We start from the raw sequence: 19,584 nt of genomic DNA on the forward strand, positions 1-19,584 counted from the left end.
TTCCCACAACACCTTCCTGGGAATCCCTGGAATTCCAGGAGGAGACGACGAGCAAGCAAAGAAAAGCAAGAGCGGTAAGCGGGCGTTAACGTCGCATTAGCATTGCAAGGATTAGCGGTTGGGAACATGTTTGGCTTTCACGAATGATTTATTCGCGTTCGTTCACGCAATAGCACCGCCCACAGCACATTGGCAACTTATCACAGGTATTTCCTTTGTGACTGCTCACAAAATGCTTCAAGGGAAGTCAAGCCAAACATATTTCTTCCAAGAATATGTTCTCTGCAGGCCCGCCAGTTGAAACAAGGCAATCTGATTCATATGAAATCGCAGTTAAGCAGCTAAATGCACCCGTTTTTAGCCAGCTGAGGGGGCGGCCATTTTGTCCCTTCTGTCTCTTGAAAATGACATCACGGTCGCTCAGGCAACGGCCGGTCACGGCCGAGCCGGTTTCTGTCGCCGAGCCATGACCGGTCGTTATATCTGAGCCCCGAGCAACTGTGATGTCATTTTCAGTCCGCAGAAGTGACAAAATGGCCGCCCCCCCACAGATGGCTAAAAACGGGCGCCTTTTGCTCCTCAACTCATATTTCATATGAATTCATTATATAACGAGTGGGCCCGCATAGGACATATTCTGGGGGGAGAAAAAAAATGTGTGGATTGACTTCCGCTTTAAAGTTGTGCTGTTAACCTCAACAAATTAGCATGACTATTTTACCAGCATTATTGTGTGAGCGTTATCAGCAACCATTGTTATACATATTTTCATTGCCAAGTAAGTTCTTCCTAATCTTGACAGAAGGTAGCCCCTAGCGTGACTTGAGCGGCTAATGTTTGCCAGCATTACAGCCGCAGAAAAGGAAAAAAAAAGGGACGTTAGCAACACAGCGGGCTAGCGACTTATCACATGTCAATTAATGCTCACAAAACCCCATGCAGCTAACCACAAACTCATTAGGATTATTTATTCGCATTAGCATAGTACTACAGTATTCTTCTGTTAGCATTAGCTTGTTAGAATGAAGCTTTTTTTTCATTTGGCATGTTACCTTCACCATTTTTGTGTCTCGCCGCATTAGCATCGCTTAACAAAACAGTATACAGTAGATTGTCATTACTCGGCAAGTTGCGACATAGCCTAACCGGCTAACATAGCCACGAATAAGGTCGTATGCGTGCGTTGATTTTTTTTCCCCCCTGCTTGTCGCCTCTTAGATGATTTCCACGGCTGCGAAGGCTCGACGTCCTCGTCCTCGTCCCCGTCGACGGGCTCGGGGGGTCTGGGCCGCATGCGCTGCGTCATCTGCCACCGCGGCTTCAACTCTCGCAGCAACCTGCGCTCGCACATGCGCATCCACACGCTGGACAAGCCCTTCGTGTGCCGCTTCTGCAACCGCCGCTTCAGTCAGTCGTCCACGCTGCGCAACCATGTGCGCCTGCACACGGGCGAGCGGCCGTACAAGTGCCACGTGTGCCAGTCGGCGTACTCGCAGCTGGCGGGTCTGCGCGCCCACCAGAAGAGCGCCAGGCACCGCCCGGCCACCGGCGCCGCCGTCGGCGCCGGGGCCGCCGGTCCGGCAAGGGCGCTGCTGCTGCTGCGCGAACAGCACTCCCCTCCGCCGCATCCCGCTTCCCTGGTCCACCACATTCCCGGCATGGTTCTCTAGACGGGAAGTTAGCCGCAAGCACACCAGTTGCTGACGTTAGCGTCCGCAAGCAAAAGCCTTGTCGAAGCGAACACTGGAAGTAAGCTTTTGCGGCGCAGCAGCGGGCGGCTGTGGTTGAATCCTCCGTGCGTTAGCCTAGCATGCTATTGGTTCGTTTTGGTGTTCCCGCCGTGGTGCTTGAGACAGGAAGTTGGCTTGCTTCCTCCACTGGCGTGATGCTGCCACCCTTCGCGTTTGTACAGCAGCCTTGGCAAAGGAAGCGCAGCAAGTGAGCGTAATGCTACTTTCGCAACCAAAAGAATCAAAATGGAATGAAACCGTGACCTCAAGGATCGAAATTCAATCCATTCCCAAACTGTTGAATCAAAATGAGATTGAAGGGCAGCCGAAAGAATCACATTGAATCTCGATCTAAAGAATCAACATCAAATTGAGTCACTCAACCTCAAAAATAGAAATTGTATTGTACCTCAACCTAAAGAATGCAAACCGAGTTGAACCGATTTGACTCGACCGACCGGAAACCTGAAGAATCGGAACGGAATCACGTCCCAACCTAAATAATTGATACGAAAAATATGGGTCATCGGGGTCGCGCGGTAATTGACAGGTTAGCGCGTCCGCCTCGCAGGCAGAGGTTGTGGCTTCAAATCTGGGCTCCTGCCTTCCTGTTTGGCCTTTGCATGTTCTCTCCGTTGGCCCCGAGCAAGGACAAAGCGGTTCAGGAAGAATCCAAATCCAATTGAATTGCGACCGAAGCGAATCCCGCCCTGAAGCCGAGATGTGCGGTCTGGACTCACCTGCACTCAAAGAGAAAAAAAAAAGAAAAAGAAAGAAGCTGAAATTGTTTTCTGCTGGAGTTCCTTGGCGTGCGCTTCGTGTGACTTTGCCACCTGAACCCGATCTTGGCTGGAATTGTTGCTTTTGCCGACTTTCCCCTTCAAATCCATGGCGAGACTTGTTGCGCAATCCCTCCCAAACAGCGCAAGTACAGCGGCGCCTCCTATTGGTCAAGTTCGTGCGTGGCAAGTGTTTGTTTTGTGTGTCATGTTCTTCACGTTGCCCAAAAGACGTTTCGACACACGGGGAAAATGCGCGCTGTTTTTCTACTTCTTTGATATTTGTGTGCTGCAGGTTGAGGTTTGCCGGTTGCAGTCCCCTTTCATACCAAAGGGGGGCGTTCGAGCGCACACGGGTTGCCGTTGCTGCCGTTGCTGCTGCTGCTGATGTGGTGGTTGTTGCTGTTGCTGTTGCTGTTGCTGTTGCTGTTGCTGTTGCTGTTGCTGTTGCTGTTGCTGTTGTTGTTGTTGTTGCTGTTGTTGTTGTGGTGGTGGTGTTGTTTGCTATTGCTATTGCCATCTTTTCGGGCCCAAAGGTGACACAAAAAGTCTGTCCGGCTCGAACGGCGTCCCTCTCGTCTCCTGGCTCTCCCCTCTCCAAAGACTCCATACGCTGCAGTCGCCAAGGAAAGTAGCAAACTTGATCCACTTTTGAGTCTAAACATTTTCATTTGTACCTCAATGAGCTTTGCGACTATGAAAGAAGGAATCCAAAACGCCATTTGAAAGCCACATCTTGAGCTTCGATGTTTTTGCTGGCTCTTTTGTTTGCGACATTCGGACATGAGTTTTCACTAAGGCCTCAATGAAAATTCTTGTTTTTCACTTCATCAAATCAAATAACTTGGTCATTAAATGAGGAGCCTTTTAAGGGAATATGAAATTGTAATTGTTCATTTGCTCTCTCAAAACGACTGGAAATAACATTCTTCATGGCCAATTTAGCACAAGTGGAAAAAGAATGGTTATGAGTTTTTGAAAGTATTTTTGCAACCGTTTCTTAATGTCTGGCTGCTAATTGAATGGCAAATGCACCAGTCTGCTTGCTTTATAAACGTGTAAATCGGACTCATATTTGTTAGGCTGCGTTAGCCTAGCATGCTAATCTTTTCACTTCACTGCATGCCTGAAACAGGAAATGTAAGATCAGACCTCTTTTTGGAATTTATGTACCAATATTATTAACACTATCTCATGTATGCCAGCATGCTAAATAGATATATAGCCATATGTACCAATAAAGTGAGTGCACCTTCAGCTTCTGCTGTTATTTCCTTGACTAAAAGTCCCACTATGCTAACATGCTGAACGTGGATATAATGCTGATAAAGCAATTTTACCTTTAGCTTCTGGTGCTTTGTATGACAAAGGCTGCATGCTAGTTTTAGCAAGCCTACTAGCTTGTTGTCATAATGTATATCATAATATATATGTATGTACAGTATGTATGTGTATATGTATATACTGTATATATGTGTGTGTGTGTGTTTGTATTTATGTACAGTATATATATATATATGTATATGTATATATATATATATATATATATATGTATGTATATATATGTATGTATATGTGTATGTATGTATACATTTATGCTAATAGACAGACTTTACTTTGACCTTGTGATGTTTTGTTTGACTGAAAGGCTTTGGCCACGTGACGTTCGCAATGCGAACCCGAAGGCACGTCGCTGTCACGCTCGGTGGACAGCGGTGGGCGGTGCTGGACAAAATGGCAGCGCTCTCGTGAAATTGGATGGATCATTGTCGTCTTCGTTCTCATTCCGCCAACGCGATATTCATCAGAATAGCATCTTTGGGCTAGCGGGGGCACGTCTCAACGTTTTGCTATGAGTTGCTCTTTAAGGTGGTCCGTGTCCCCGGCGTTTGAAGCCCATCCACCTTCGGCCTCTCGGATGACAACCAGCTGGCGCGTTGGTGCTAGCGAGCCTGCTAGCCAGGATCAATATGTTGCGCAGTGTCCGAAAACACCCAAGTCACCTTTGGACGCGCACGCACGCACGCAATGTACACACTCAGGAAGTTCCTGTGTGTGTGTGTGTGTGTGTGTGTGTGTGCATGTTTGTTTGTTTGTGCGTAGCTGCTGCTGTGTTAAAAGTCAAGCAAGTCCGTCAAGCGACTCACTTTTGACTTTTGTCTTCCGACTCGACGACTTCAGAGATTCAACTTATTTTTCGTGTGCGTGTGTGTGTGAGAGCAGCATGAAGGTGTGTGCGCTGCTTTTGTGCGTGTGTTGCGTGTGTCGGGCGACGAGCGCTCAGCAGGCCACGACGTGAGTCGATTTCCTTCTTATTCCATTTATTGAACTAAAATTGACTAAACCTTTCATTTTTTTCTGTTTTTATTTGTAAATGTTTGTTTTGATCATTAACAACATGAATTTTTTTGTTTGAAAAATAAATATGGGTCATTTTCGTAGAAGTCACTCAATAACAGTGAAGGTGATCGTAACAAGCATTTTTGTTGGTATAATTCCACCTCGGTTTTAAATGTGTAAATGTGTCCGCTGCTTGAAAAAAAATTGACGGAGAATTTCAAATTTGAAGCCGTGAGCGTGACGACCATTGAGATGTAAATGCACTCATTTCGTGGCAAATGTCATCTGAGCCACAAGATTTTGTCAAAGTCGGATGTCCAAACTCCTCAGCAACGAGAAGGACTGCAATTTTGTTGCCAGCACTTTTCAGACAGAGGGTGCGGGTTGGATCAAATTTGACCGGGGGCCGCATTTGGCCCCCGTGCCGGACTTTGGACATGTCTGGTTTGGACATGTTGTTATGAGCATTTTTTCCCCCTGTGCGTTTCATATTACACATTAGCCTGTTAACTAGCTAACATATATTTAATGGCATGTTTACTAGCAAGGCTGACCTATTTAGTAGCATGCTTACTTGCCTGTGTGCTTGTTTACTTATTAGCATATTTACTCATTAGCATATGTCGTTATTAGCATTCGGTGAGTGTGGCAAATGGCGGCGGCGGCGGCGGCGGCCCACCCAAATGCGCTTGCTGCATAACGCTCAAGACGGTAGCAGCTTCACAGCGACAGTCGACCTGCGTGGCCCTTCGGGTGCCCGAATGATGGCGGCCGGCCACCCGTCTAAGTCAAATATTGGGATTGGGCCACCGAAACTTTTGAAACAAGTGTAGCCCACACACTCCCACGTCCTCCCACGTCCACGTACTCGTGCGCTCACTCGGAAGACAATTCAGGACGAGAGTAAAATATCAAGTGAACCTATTGATGGGATGGCCTTTGGCCGCCTGTGCGTGGCGCATGCCTACAAGTTGAGCCTTGTAGTGTTCCTAGTGCAGCGCAGTGACGGTAATTATGTGCTAGGAGAGTAAACGCGCACACACACAGAAGACTGCATTGTGCTCGTGTGATTTTTGAAGCTGAAAAGGAGGAACTGCGCAAACGATCACCATGAAGCCGCACCTCATTACGTTGACGCGCTTGACCACGACGCCCCCATGTGGCCACTGCACAACAAACACTTGTTGGGTGCGTCCATCTTTGCTAGCGCTGGGCTAGCTAGTGCGTGTAATCATCATCATCATCATCATCTTCATCATCATCATCTTAATAAGGCATCAGTGAGAGCCGGAGCCTTTCCCAGCTAACTGCGGGCGGAACTCCCTTCCTGGACTCAGGAAGCAGAAAATTCCTTCCTGAAAAGACTGCCAGATCCGTTTCAAGCTCGAATGCTTTGGAATCTTCCACGGAATGAGCAACTATTCTCAAGTTTTATTTGTATCAATGAAAATTGAGGAGAAAACAATCGTGACAGTTAGCTGGAATGCGACCATGCTAACAGTTGTGATGCTAACCTTTGGGGAACTTTGGTTCACTTCCTGTTCATTCCGTGGCAAAGAAATGATTGGCGAATGCGCTTGTTGTGTTGGTGCCGATGACGTGGCCAGGGCATGAGCCAATGAGAGCCGAGTGTGCAGTCTAGTCACCAGCCCTTTTCCTCAGGTACCTGGTGAGCGCCCCCAAGGTTTTGCACGTGGACGCGCTGGAGACGGTCCTGGTGCAGATGTTTGGGGTCACCCAGGAGGTCAGGGTCTACGTCTTCATCAAGACCTCCATGGCGCCAGACCAACAGGTTCGCTCGCTCGCACATTCTCTCACACGTTCGTTCACTCACTCCCCCTTTGACTCCCTCTTTCAGGTTCTCTCCCGTCAGGTGGTGACCCTCGACACCCAGAACCAGCACCAGGCCATCGCCTCAGTGAGGGTGAGTGAGCCAGGCCAAAAGCAAAACCAATGATTGGCAATCATTCTTTTTTTCCACGTAGTAGCCCAATAATGGTGCTCAATAGCTGACCAAGCGGGTGAGCAAAAATGGCAACGTCGCGGCCGCACCGGCCAAACGCTCGCTGCTTCTCGTCTTCAGATCTTGTCAGGCCAGCTGGACAAGAGCGCCGATCACGTGATCCTTCACGTCCAATCGCCGCAGATCAACCAGCACGCGTCACTTCCCGTCAGCCGGCAAAACGGCTTCCTGTTCATCCAGACCGACAAACCTCTGTACACGCCCACGCAGAGCGGTGAGACGCTCGGCCGAGAGCAATTAGCCGCTTGTTTCGGTGGCTGACGTCGCTTCCTTTTTCCCGGTTTGCAGTGAAGGTGCGCGCCTTTTCGCTCAACCAGGAGCTTCATCCGGCCAATCGCAGCGTCTTCCTCACCTTCAAGGTGGGCGGGGCCTTCTGACCAACTGACTTCCGTTCGCTCGCTCGCTCGCCCGCCCGCCCGCCCAAGCGGTCGTTCACGTAACTATTCATCCAGTCAGTCAGTGAGCCATTGAGTCACCCGCTCACCCCCGAAACTGGATTTGCAACTCCTTCACTCGTTCAGAGGAAGACATTCCTTGTTCCTCGTTCCCAGCTCGTGAGGAGAACGGAGAAATAGCGGCATTTCTGCTTCCGGCCGTCCTCGCGAGGAGAAGGCCTCGTACGTTCTCACCTCCGTAGCCTCTCTTGGTTAAGGTCGAGGGTTCCCCGCTTACACGGACGGCCGCGTCCAACCTAAGGGGCGGGGAGCCTATGCGAGCCGTCGCAAACGCTTGGACTTGTTTCTCTACGCGTGTGCGTGTGAGTGAAAGATTACGGCGTCCGTGCGCCAAAGCGATACCTTGCAAAAACATTCAGTCGCATCCACGACCTCGTAAAGCTTATCAGACGGCGTCAACAAGTCTGCTATTGATAGCTCTGAAGGCAGAAGCAATTTCGCCAACGCGAGCACATACAAGAGCGGAAGCAATATTCTCCTTTGCAGGCAAATATGTCACAACCAACCGTTTGTTTGCTTGGCAGTACGCATACAAGATATTGTAGAGTAAATCACTCGAGCATATATGTTGATCTAGCATAATCAGCAAAGGTGCGGTGACTACTTTCTAATTATTCCTTCACTCACTCATTGTGACTGACCGACTTGGAACGCGTGTTGTCGTCGCGTTGCGGCGGTGGGTGCTGCCCCCCCACCCCCAGGATCCCGATCATCAGACGGTGGACGTGCAGGAAATGTTGGACCCCAACAACGGGATCCCGTCCATGCAGAACCCCTTCAAGATCCCCATCAGACCAAAGTAGTGAGCCCGCAAGCGCGACCTTTGCGGGGCTCCTCAGGCCTGATCTTCCGATGTGGTTCCAGGTTGGGAATCTGGTCCGTCCAAGCCTCCTATTCGGACCTCTTCAGCACCACAGCCGCCGCTCATTTTGAGATTCGAGAATATGGTGAGACAAGGTCCAGGTCTATGGTCTTGGTCCAGGTCCTGAGCATTGCTTGTGGTGCAGGTCCGTGTCTTTGAAGATGTTTGCGTTGTCAGTTCTTCCCAGTTTCTCCATCGCGGTCCAGCCTCAAGTCAACTACATCAGCTTCGGGAACTTTCAGCGTTTCTGCTTCAAAGTGGAGGCCAGGTGAGGAAAGAGCTCGTCCCCGTCCCCGTCCTCGCCCTCGCCCTCGTCCTCGTCCTCGTCGTGGCCCAGCAGGATCTTTTGGCTAGCGTTGTCCACCTTGACGCCGGCTCCTGGTCTCGCCGTCAGGTATCTTCACGGTGCTCCGGTTTCTTTCGGCGAAGTCTTCCTGCGCTTCGGCTACGTGACCCAGAAGGAACTTCCTGTTCTCATCCCCAACTCCGTGACCAGCGAGAGAGTCAGAACATCTGCTGCTGCTGCCGCTGCTTCTTCTTCTCCTTCTTCTAACGCTCGCGTTGACTTTTGGTGGTGAAACTGCGCATGTGTGTGTTCAGTTGTCATCATCCGGCGAGGTGGACGTGTGCGTGAACCCGAGCCAGATTTTCTCCAGACACCATGGACCCAAAGACCTCCAGGCTCTCATTGGGAAGTTCTTGTATATTGCAGTGCTGCTCCAGGAGGAATATGGTACGCGCGCGCGCGCGCACGCACGCGCATATGCGCTTCCCGCTCAGCCCTGCCCCCCTCCACAACTCAGGCGGTATCAGCCAGGAGGCGGAGTTTTCGGCCGTGAAGTTTGTCAAGTCACCTTACAGTTTGACGCTGGTGTCCACGCCCCCTTTCATCAAACCTGGACTCCCGTACAACGTTCAGGTGATGGCTGCTTCACTCACTCACGCACGCACGCACACGCTCATTAATTTCTGGCACTTTCACATGCACCGGTACTTCTTTATTCACCCACTCAAATTCTTCACTCACTCACACGTATTCATTCACTCATTCAGTTCACCACCAACTCACTTGCACTCACTCAACTACCCCCAAATCCACGACTGCCTTAGTCACGCTTCCTTCCACTTCTCCCCTCACTCACTCACTCACTCACTCACTCACTCACTCACTCACTCTCATGACCTCATCCAGTCAATTCTTCACTCTCATTGGTGGTCTTTCACTTGTAAAGTTCGCTCGCTCGCTCGCTCGCCAACCATGACATGGCCGTCACGTCGGCCACAACGGAAGTCTTGACCTTTGTCACCTGCCTCACGCGCGGACCCGTGTGGCGGCTGCGGCAGGTGCTGGTGAAGGACCACCTGGAGCAGCCGGTGAGCCAGGTTGCGCTGCGCGTGTCCGAGCAGCGCGTGTGGAGTCCAAACGGCGAGCTGGACATCAAAGTGTGCCCCGAGCACGCCCGCAGCCAACAGCAAGGCCTGGCCATCTTTGTGTGCAACACGCCCGCCACCGCCGCCAAGGCCTCGCTGACGGTAAGCGACCGCCGGTCATTGACGCCTTTGTGACTTTTTTTTTTTAGCATGCCGTTATGGCGGCCAATATGCCGCGGCAGCCGAAAGCGCGCTCGCGCTGACGTACCCGCCGGCTCGTCGGACCCTGGAGCGTCATTGGCGTCCGCTTGTTAGCACGTGACTGAGATGTAATCAACCTCGATTCGTTAGCCTGCAGCGAAGCGCGAACCTGACTTTTGCGTTCGACATTTTTATTCACTCCATGGCTGACGTAAGCTGTTCCGAACGTGTTTGTAAATCAACACGTTGCAAACATAGCACCGGGCCGCGAGCCGTTAACGTTGCAACGCAATGACTTATTGCCCCGTGTACGCGTCGTTCCCGTGAAATGTGAATCCCGTGGCGGCGGCGGCGGCCGAGCTTTGAAGGCCTTTTTGCCGGGCGACGCGTGCTTGCAGTTGGAGACGTCGGACCCGTCCCTGCCGGCCGCCAGTCAGGCCCGCCTGGTTCTCACGGCGGTGGCCTACGAGTCTCCCAACCGCCGCTACCTGTACATCGACCTGCCGCTGTCCGGCCAGGCCCTCCAGGTGGGCCGCTTCGCCAGCATCAAGGTGTACTCGGCCACGCCCGCCTACGTGCCCGTCAAGGCGCTCAGCTTCCTGGTGAGGACCGCCCCGCTATGGCGCCTGGTTTGCCCCTACTGCCAACCCCCCGCCCCGCTGCGCTGACCCGCGCGCCGTGCCCGTCGCAGGTGCTGTCCAAAGGCAAGACGGTCCACTTTGGCAGCCGGCAGTTTGTTGCCGGCGGCGACCACCAGCAAACGCTCAGCTTCCTGGTGACGGACGCCATGGTGCCGTCCGTGCGCCTGCTGGTTTACTACATCCTGCACGGCGAGGGCGCGTCCGAGCTGGTGGCCGACTCCGTCTGGCTCAAAGTCACCGACGCCTGCGTCAACGGACTGCGGGTGGGCGGATGGGTGTTCGGGCGCTCGCCGAGATTCGTTGGCGAGGAGTCTGCTCGGGCCTGTCCGTGCGCGTGGCGTATGCGTCTATCTGTTTTTGATGAGGGCGCGTGTGTGCGTGTGTGTATGACAGACCGAAGTGTCATATAAGAAGCGGGACTACAGGCCAAAGGATGAACTGCAGCTGGACATCAGGACCAATCAGGAGGGGCTGGTGGCGATCTCTGCTGTGGACTCTGCCCTCTATCACCTGTACCCCAACTATAGAGACCCTGTCACCATGGTAACCGGACCGCGGGGGGGGTCGCTTATGATGCGGCTAACGGGACGCGGGCGAACCCTCAGGTGCTGCGTCACATCGAGCAAAGCGACCAAGGCTGCGGAGGGGGCGGCGGCAAAGACGCGGCCGACGTCTTCCGATTGGCCGGCCTCACCTTCATCACCAACGCCAACGCGCGGCCGGCACCCGGCGGTCAGTCCGCGGCGCCGGGAAGTAGCCAAGCAGACGGGAAATAACCGGCCGTGCCTTGTGTCCGCGTCAGACGCAGGTGCGGCCTGCGCGGACGCCGTGCGGAGCAAACGAGCGCTGACGGAAGAGATGAAGAAAGAGAAAGGTGCGGCGCTCGGCCCGCGCGGGGCCCGGCCCCCCCCCCCCCGTCGTCGCTTCTTTGTTGCTGAGCGCCGTGTGCGTGTGTGTGCGCGTGTGTGTGCGCGCAGCCGCCTCGTTCGGACCGCTGGCGCCGTGCTGCGACTACGGCATGAAGTACATCCCCAAGAGTGTGACCTGCCACCATTTTGCCCAGCAGAGCATCCGCCGGGTGGCGCATCACGTGCGCTGTCGCCTCGTCTTCACAAAGTGCTGCGAGTTTGTCCAGCTGCACCTGGACCACGACCAGAACCTCATCTTGGGCCGCCACGGTCAGTAGCCGCTTCAAATGGAGCCCCAAATCAAATGGGGCGGGGCGGGGCGGGGCGGGGCGGGGCGGGGCGGGGCCGGGCCGGGCCGGGCGGGACCAACTCAAGTTTGCAGCCGACCGGCAGTAGGCGGGCTTCTGCCCTAAGATTGACAAATCGCGATCGGCCCGCCGTCGAATGCACGGAGGCTTACACGCCGACGGAAAATCCATTTCCGTGTTCCGAGCCGGCAAGAGACACCCGGCCGCCGAGACGTAAAAATGGAGTCCGGTGCGCAGATCCGCGTTTGGGCCGATCGGAGGGCAGCGACGGCGCGGCGGGCCCCGCTCGGCCTGCGTTTTAAGACCCGCTTGGAAGAGGTTCCGAGCGAGGGTCCCGTCGGAACCGCCCGGCCCCGCCCCGCAAAAAGTCTGGCGGCGACGCCACCGCGCAGGGTTAAGGGTGGAGCAATCGGGCTGCCCACGGGCACAAGTGCCACAATGGCAAAAGGCCAGCGAGACCTCTGAGGCATCTGACGCCCCCGAAGGCAGGCAGGAAGTAGAAGAGCAGACAGGAAGTGTTGTCTTAGTGAGACCCCGCCGCTCACCCGGGAGCCAACACAGCACACGTGCGTGTGTGTGTGTGTGTGTGTGCGTGTGTGCGCGTGTGCGTGTGCATGCGTGCATGCATGCGTGCCTGCGTGCCTGCGTGCGTGCCTGCGTGCCTGCGTGCGCGCGCCTTTAGCCATGGGCGCCGACTTCGATGCAGCGCCCTCTCTGGTCAGGAGTTTCTTCCCCGAGAGCTGGCTGTGGGAGGTCCAGCCCAGCAGGTGAAGTGCCAGCCGATCCTCTTTGACTTTGCCCGCGCGAGGCACGCCAGCAACGAGCGTTTGCCGTGTTCGCAGAGGGGCTCAGATGTCCGTCACCAGGACGCTTCCCGACGCTCTGACCACGTGGGAGGTGAAGGCCATCGGAATGTTCCGCAGCGGTGAGAAGGCGTCCTCCTGGATGGCTCCCGTCCTCCTTGGCCTGCCCGCCTCCCCCCTGCAGCTCCGCCCCGCTCTCCTCTGCCGCAGGTATCTGCGTGGCCGAGGCGGCGCGGGTGTCGGTGGGGCTGCCGCTCAGCGTGGACGTGCCGCTCCCCTACCAGGTGATCCGCGGCGAGCAGCTGGAGCTGAGCGGCTCCGTGTACAACCAGCAGGCGGACAGCGTCACGGTAGGTAGCGCCGTGGTAGCGTAGCCCGCCGCCCGCCGCCAGCCGCCCGCCGCCAGCCAGCCGCACTGGAATCTGTGGCCTTTTCTTCCTCAGTTCTGCGTGACGCTGACGGTGGGGCCGCAGGTGTGCCTGCTCCAGTCCCGGCCGGCCGACGGCGGGGCGGGCCTCCGTTCCACCGCCTGCCAATGGAGCCTGCTGGCGGCCGGGGACGTAGCCAAGGTGGCCTTCACCCTGATGGGGCTGGAGGCCGGGGAACACGCGCTGACCTTCACCCTGAGGACTCAGAGCCGAGGAACGCAGGACGTCTTGCAGAAGAAACTGCGAGTGGAGGTAGGCGCGAGGCGCGAGGCGCGAGGCGCGAGGCCCGAGGCGCGAGGCCCGAGGCGCGAGGCCCGAGGCGCGAGGCCCGACACCCGACGCCCGACGCCCGACGCCACTCCGCCAATGACGGCCCATTGCTTGTTGGCAGCCCGAAGGAGTGAAGATGGAAGATTATTCCGGCGGCGTGTTGGACCCGCAGGGGCTGTACGGTACTTAGGCGCTCGCGGGCGGCCAACGCTTCTCACGCTGTCCTCTGTCAAGCGCCGGCGCCAATGACGCGACGGTGTCGTCGCGGCAGGTTCCGAGAAGACGACGGTGGTGCTGAAGAACCGCCCGCCGGCCAACCTGGTTCCCAACACCGCCGTGGAAAGAATGCTGACCATCAACGGTGAGATGCTTTCCGGCGTTCTTCCCCGACTTTCTTTTGATTGCCGTCCAAAGTCCGAATGGGCCAAATTGGAGCCGGCGTACGCAAGGCTTCTCGCCGCTGACCGCCGTGCGTCCAGGTGAGGTTGTGGGAGACGTCCTGGCCGTGGTCTTTGAGCCCCAAGGCCTCCGGCGGTTGCTCAACCTTCCCGGTGGCTCGCTGGAGGCCGAGCTGGGCGGGCTCCTCCCTCTGGCCCTGGTCTACCGCTACTTGGAGACCACCCGCAGCTGGGGAGTCCTGGGCGGAGACATCCACAAGAACTCGGCCCACGTCAGACAGAAGATCAAAGAAGGTGCGCTTTCGCGTCGTCACATTCTTTCGCGTTGCTTGACTACTGTGTGTGTGTGTGTGTGTGTGTGTGTTTAGGACTGGTCAGCATCTCTTCTTTCCGCCGCGGGGACGCCAGTTACAGCATGTGGACCAAGAGGGAAGCCAGCACCTGGTCAGAACGCGCACGCGCACACACACACGCACGCACGCACGCACGCACGAGCGAGCGAGCGCGGGCCGCTTGAGCAGGCGGCCGTCCGCTCGGTGTCAGGCTGACAGCGGCGGCGGTTCGGACCTTGGCGTCGGTGGACCCCGTGGTCCGGGTGGACCGCCAGGCCGTGTCCCAGTCGGTGTCCTGGTTGATCCGCAACGCTCAGAACGACGACGGCTCCTTCTCGGACGCGTCCTCCTTCAGGGCCAACAAATTCATGGAAAGTCCGCATCCCGTTTAAGCGGGCGTTGCTGTTCCAACATCTGCAACCTCTGCGATTGGCTGCAGGCCCAGGGGGCGGAGCCGGCCGAGCGCTCGCTCTACCTGACGTCGCTGGTCCTCATCGCTCTGCGTGGGGCGAACGGCATCGGGGAACGCGCCCTGCAACTCAAGGTGAGTCCTCCTTTTGCTCCGCCCCCTTCCTCCCGCTCCCGACAGCCAACCGCAGCGCAAGTCTCTGACTTCCCTGACTTCCTGGTCCAGTTTCACGACGACAGCATGAGGTCGGCCGCCAACTACATTTCCCAGCATGCCCTGACGGTGAAGAGCGTCTACGTGCGGGCGCTGGCCACCTACGCCTTGTTGCTTCACGACCCAAACGACGCCACCGGCGCCGCGCTCATCAACAGCCTGGAGACGCTGGCCAGGCAGAAAGGTCTGCGTGCGTGCGTGCGGGCGGGCAGGAGTGGGCGTGCGTTCTCATGTGCGCGCACGTGTGTGCAGGACATCCGGCCGCGCTCAGGTACTGGCAGGAGGCCGGCGCCGCCTCGGATTGGCTCACACCCGACCAATCGAGCGGCCTGACGGTGGAGACGACGGCGTACGCGCTGCTCAGCGTGCTGCTGAAGGTGCTGCTCTCTGATTGGCTGTCTCTGTTTCCACTTTTGCCACGTTGATTGACGCACGCACGCACGCACGCACGTCAACCACTTCCCGTTTGAAGGGCCGGATCTCGTACGCCAACCCCATCGTGTCCTGGCTGACCCAAGATCAGAACTACGGACAAGGGTTCTTCTCGGCGCGGGTACGTCAACCTCCTTGGGTGACCTTCGGCCCACTTGTTGCTTGACCTTTCCACTCCCGCTGTGCGTCAGGACTTGGTTTTGACTCTGGAGGCTTTGAGCGAGTACAGCCGGGTGGTCCCCCGCGCCAGCCTCGACCAGGACATCAACGTCAGCTACGTACGCAAAGGAACGCTGGCTCGGGTTCGCCTCAGCCCCGCGCGGCCGGTGGCCACGCCCATCCAGGTGAGGGGGAGGGGGCTTGCGCATTTGAACCCCTTGATCCCCCCGGAAAACCGGGGGCACAAGATCCAAGAGCCCCGCTTTGGACGCCCGAAAATCCTCATGCGGCCGTTTTCGGCCCGCTCGACGGCAGGACCGCTTCTTTGTGAGTCGTTGCCTTTGCCGGCAGGTGTTGAAGAACGACGACGTCACCGTTTCCACCGGCTTCGGGAAGGGCGTGTCAAGCGTCAAGGTGGGTGCGGCTCGGCCGCATTTCTCCACCGTGCGTTTGGAGTCCACCGTGGTGACATTTTGCCCGTCAGATGAAGACGGCCTACTACCAGACCGCGGCGCCCTCTCGCAACTGCAACTTCGACCTTAGCGTCGAGGTGGTCGGCGCGGACGCGGACGACGGTGAGACGGACAAAATGGCTGCCGCTCGACCGTCACCTTTTTAACGTTGCCTCTTCTTCTTTCTTTTTCCTCCTCAGGCCCCAGCGCGCGTGAACCGCACCTGTCCGCATGTGTCAAGTAAGACAAATTGGCCGTTAGCCTCCGTGCTAACGAGCCCGCACGCTCAAGCCGTCGCTACGCTCCCGGTAGGAGTTGTGGCTAGTGAGGCGCTCGTGTTTGCTCGATTTTTCAGATATGTGAACAAATGGCATTTGCCAATGTCATTTTGGACTCTGAGGTCTCGTGCCGTCCAAAACATTTGCGTTTCCATCGACGTAGGTCAAGTCGAGCGTGCGGAATGGCTGAATCTTGATATCGGCGCGGTGGCACACATTTGCCGCGTCGCCGCCCACTGGGTGCTTGCCGCATGTTGCCCACTCCACTCGGGAGAAGATGGCTGACGGCGAAGACGGACGGGCCCGCAGCGGCTGCCGACGGCGAAGAGATGAAAAAACGGATTTGGGGAGAAACTCAGGCTGTTTTTCGGGCGCTTTTCACGGAGGGCGGCTTTGTCACCCCGCCCAAAAAAACCAAAAAACAAATCAGGGTTTTGAGCATCGGTCTGCCTCAGAGGGCTGGCGCAGCCTCACCACGCGGGCAGACGGAGAAAGATGAAAAAGGAGGCGAAGCCGAGCGGCTGCTCGCTTTGAAACGCCCACATATGGGGCGGGGACTGACCGATGAGGGGAAAGCTGATTCACAGATTGAATATCTTTGAACATGAGTGTGAGAAAAGGCATTCGCTCCGAATCACAGGCGCTATCTCCCGCTCCTTTTCCGGTAAAGGAGATCAAAGATGATTGGGAAAAGTGGACGTAGAGCAGTTGAATCCTTTTGGTCTTTTTCCACGCGCAGGTACAAGGCTCCTGCCGACGAGCTGGCGACCGAGTCCACGATGACGGTGATGAAGATCCGGCTGCCGACCGGCGTGGAGGCGCACCTGGAGGACCTGAGACAGGCGAGTGGCCGCCCCCGCGATGTCGTCGTGCGGTGCGGCACAGGCTGAGGCTAAACGTGCACACATGCTAACGTGTTCCAGTTCCGGGACGCCATGGAGCCCGTCGTCTCGCACTACGAGCTTCAGGGCAACACGGTGGTGGTCCAGATGGACTCGGTGAGCGCGCAAAGGCCGTTGCGCCTCGCCGTTGCGCCTGCGCCTGCGCCTGCGCCTGCGCCTGCACCTGCGCCGCCTCTGACCACTTCCCGTCTGGTGGCCAGGTTCCGTCCGATGCGTTTCTGTGCATCGGCTTCCGGATCCGCACTGGCTTCAGGGTGGGCGGGGCCGGCGAGTCCCTGATGACCGTGTCCGAGCCTCAGGACAAAGGTGAGAACATCGCGGCCGTGGAAAGAGGCTTGAAATTCAAGACCGGCACCTTCTGGGCACGGCGGGCCGCTCGGAGAAGGGCTTGCGCTTCTGCCGATTGTTCTCTCGGTAGCGTCTAGGCCGCCTGTCGTTGTCAAAGACGCCATCCGAGCTCCCTCCCTCGTCGTGCTCGTGGAGGAGGTCTGAAGTTCCCAAAGTCGACGTCGCGGCTTGCATCGCGGTAGTTTGGAAAGAGGGCCTGCTGGTTAGCGTCGTCCCAGGAGACTCCGCCGCGAGGTGCGAAAGAGAGAGCGGCCCCGACCTGCTGGCCGGCCGGATGGCCGGCCGCGGTCCGCAAGGACGCCAACGGGGCTCGGGGGTCCCGCCCAGCGTGGGGACAAGACCACGCGCGTCGGCCGGGCTCCTCCAAAGTGGCCACGGCAGCCCCAAGCCTGTCCACACACTGTCCGTCCGTCCGTCCGTCCTATAAGACTTTTTTTTTTTTTCTTTCATCCCCGGCTCCCCGGCAGGCAAAAGATGAAAGTCGCTTCTTCTTCTTCTTTCCGTGACGTGAGACACTCGCGGCTGACAACGAGGCGCTTTACAAGGAGCGCGCCCGCCCGCTCGACGTGCCTGTTCACACGCTGCCTGTTGTGTTTGCGCCCAGCTGTGGAAAAGCCGATTGAATATAAAGCCAGTCAGGCTCCAACATCCGCAGACTCGGGTCAATTAGTGGAGGCCAGAGTTCAAAGTCAACTTGGTGGAACCGCATTTAGCCGTTGTGCTGCGCACAAATGGCGTAAGCCGGCATCACAAGTCAAGTCAGCTCCGAGGGTGAATCCGGTCTTCTAAACTACTTGAAATCTTTTTTTTTTTTTTTTCATATTTGAGAAACCCACTTTTATTCCTTGACTTTGTTGTCTACGTCCATTCTAGTAATCTTTGGAAGCTCCTATTCTTTTCTCTGCTTTGCTTTTGACTGTCGTGTTTGTAAACGCTCGCAGGTGTCGCGGCTTTGCTTGTGTGAAGCACTTTGAGTTGCCTTGTGTGGGAAATGTGCTCGACAAGGCATTAGCCGATATCCGGCGCAACTGCAAGCTAGCGCCGCCGCCAGGCCTGGCTAATGCGAACAAACGCGCTCAACTTGCGTCCATGGAAAGGAATGTTGTTGTTGTTGTTGTTGTTGCTCCTCTGCAGGAAGTTTGTGTAGCAAAGCCTTCTCTTACAAGGAGCAGAAGCTGCAGCGCCTCTGTGTGGCTGACCAGTGCCAGTGCATGACAGGTGACGCCGCCGCCCTCGGATCTGATTGGCTGCCGCTCAGTCCGCCCGGCCCTCTTTCACTGACCATGTGGAACCGGCGTTATCGTAGCCGCGTGCGCGACCTACAGAGCCGCCCCCGACCTGACCTTGACCGCCGCCAAACGCATCCAGGACACGTGTCGGCCTCACATCAAATACGGTGAGAACGCCGCAATGCCACCTGAAGGCGGCGCCGGCGTGACGCCCCTCCGCGTTTGCAGCTTATAAACTGCAGGTCAAGTCTTTGCAAACCGAAGGGGACTTTGAGACCTTCAGAGCCAGCGTGCTTGAAGTCCTCAAGAACACGGATCCAGGTAATCCCAAGAAAGTCCATCGTGACACCAGAGCCCGAAGACTCATTGGCCAAACGTAGCCTCAATTGAAAACGCTCATCGATCGCTCAAGTCCAGCGAGAAGATCGCAAACGAGCTCCAACTCGTGGTTGCGACTGTGGCGGCCATGTTGTGTGTGTGTGTGTGTGTGTGTGTGTGTGCGTGTGTGTCACGTGGCATTTGTCAGGGTTCGAGGCGTTGAGTTCCGGCTCAGAGGTGGAGCTCATCAAGAAGGTGACGTGCAACCTGGTCCGCGTGGAGCCGGACCAGCAGTACCTGCTGACGGGATCCGGCGGGTCCGAGGTGCGAGCGGGCCACGCCTCCAGGTGAGCGCGCCGCCCCTTCGGGGAACGGCTCCCGGCTGGCCCGACGCGGCCCCGCCCGCCTCTCACGCCGCCGTGCGGCGGTCCTCAGGTTCCGCCTGCCCCTGGACGCCGACGCCACCCTGGAGCCCTGGCCCGCCCGATGTGAAGATCCGGCATGCTCGGCGCAAACCGCCAGCGTGGACGAGTACGCTCTCGACCTGCAGCTCTTCGGCTGTCCGAAGGCCTGACCGCAGGGCGCGACGCCATCGGCGTGTCGCGGCATAAACGCGGCGACAAGCTGAGCCGCAAATCACGACGACTCACTGACGACGTGAAATCACCTTGCGATGACATCACGACAAAACCTCGATGCCATCAAATCAGCGTGACATCGTGACGAGGTCATGACGTGACCGACGGCACTCTGACATGATCGCGGCTTGCTGTGATGTGACATCGCTTTCGCCGATTCAAAACATTTCCGACACGATAGGCAATGGCGATAGGAAACCACTTGATTCGCATTGACTTGTCACGCATCGTGTGATCGTAATTGTATGATGTTCAAATAAACGGAAAAGCCATGAACGACTAGCATGCGTGTCATGTCGCATGTGGAAGATCACGTCGGCTGCTTAAGTGGTAACCGTGGAGACGGTCGGAGATGAG

The 19,584-nt window shown here is 56.4% G+C and overlaps 2 protein-coding genes across 5 annotated transcripts in view; both read left to right on the forward strand.

The window, feature by feature from the left end:
* The window catches only part of LOC147146728 (PR domain zinc finger protein 12-like), a 10,405-nt gene extending 5,974 nt beyond the window's left edge, over nucleotides 1-4,431 (forward strand). Inside the window, exons 5-6 of the mRNA XM_086030071.1 lie at nucleotides 1-74; nucleotides 1,219-4,431. The exon at nucleotides 1-74 is cut by the window's left edge and continues 41 nt beyond it. Of these exons, the coding sequence (XP_085886197.1) occupies nucleotides 1-74; nucleotides 1,219-1,670 (526 nt within the window). The 3' untranslated portion in view covers nucleotides 1,671-4,431. The remainder of the gene's footprint in view (nucleotides 75-1,218) is intronic.
* Nucleotides 4,432-4,584: 153 nt separating this feature from the next.
* c5 (complement component 5) lies at nucleotides 4,585-19,509 on the forward strand. Of its 4 annotated transcripts, none has more exons than XM_086030057.1 (43): nucleotides 4,585-4,804; nucleotides 6,512-6,641; nucleotides 6,708-6,773; nucleotides 6,933-7,086; nucleotides 7,161-7,231; nucleotides 8,029-8,126; nucleotides 8,192-8,274; nucleotides 8,367-8,457; nucleotides 8,584-8,692; nucleotides 8,790-8,922; nucleotides 8,993-9,108; nucleotides 9,534-9,722; nucleotides 10,160-10,363; nucleotides 10,453-10,665; nucleotides 10,796-10,945; nucleotides 11,008-11,134; nucleotides 11,205-11,276; nucleotides 11,380-11,580; nucleotides 12,301-12,385; nucleotides 12,461-12,543; nucleotides 12,632-12,771; nucleotides 12,865-13,101; nucleotides 13,241-13,301; nucleotides 13,391-13,480; nucleotides 13,599-13,811; nucleotides 13,886-13,961; nucleotides 14,061-14,219; nucleotides 14,288-14,393; nucleotides 14,484-14,655; nucleotides 14,724-14,848; nucleotides 14,944-15,024; nucleotides 15,095-15,247; nucleotides 15,414-15,476; nucleotides 15,547-15,637; nucleotides 15,715-15,754; nucleotides 16,532-16,634; nucleotides 16,716-16,790; nucleotides 16,895-17,000; nucleotides 18,177-18,260; nucleotides 18,349-18,438; nucleotides 18,500-18,592; nucleotides 18,798-18,936; nucleotides 19,025-19,509. In XM_086030057.1, exons 1-43 carry the CDS (start codon nucleotides 4,734-4,736, stop codon nucleotides 19,161-19,163), a joined length of 5,082 nt encoding a protein of 1,693 aa, XP_085886183.1. In that variant the 5' UTR covers nucleotides 4,585-4,733; the 3' UTR covers nucleotides 19,164-19,509. The 4 variants fall into 4 exon arrangements, with proteins under 4 accessions (XP_085886183.1, XP_085886184.1, XP_085886185.1 ...); XM_086030058.1 differs by having other exon boundaries at nucleotides 11,211-11,276; XM_086030059.1 differs by having other exon boundaries at nucleotides 10,280-10,363.
* The last annotated feature ends 75 nt before the right edge of the window (nucleotides 19,510-19,584 follow it).

Source organism: Filicampus tigris, chromosome 5, assembly GCF_054856515.1.
Source record: "Filicampus tigris isolate MCC_2025a chromosome 5, RoL_Ftig_1.0, whole genome shotgun sequence".
Classification (NCBI taxonomy): domain Eukaryota; kingdom Metazoa; phylum Chordata; class Actinopteri; order Syngnathiformes; family Syngnathidae; genus Filicampus; species Filicampus tigris.

What these genes read in the sequence shown, in the direction of transcription:
- c5 (XM_086030057.1), top strand. Translation starts at nt 4,734, where the DNA reads ATGAAGGTGTGTGCGCTGCTTTTGTGCGTGTGTTGCGTGTGTCGGGCG. An exon ending in AGCGCTCAGCAGGCCACGAC is followed by an intron (nt 4,805 to 6,511) that starts GTGAGTCGATTT and finishes CCTTTTCCTCAG; the next exon opens with GTACCTGGTGAGCGCCCCCA. An exon ending in AACGCGCCCTGCAACTCAAG is followed by an intron (nt 14,394 to 14,483) that starts GTGAGTCCTCCT and finishes TTCCTGGTCCAG; the next exon opens with TTTCACGACGACAGCATGAG.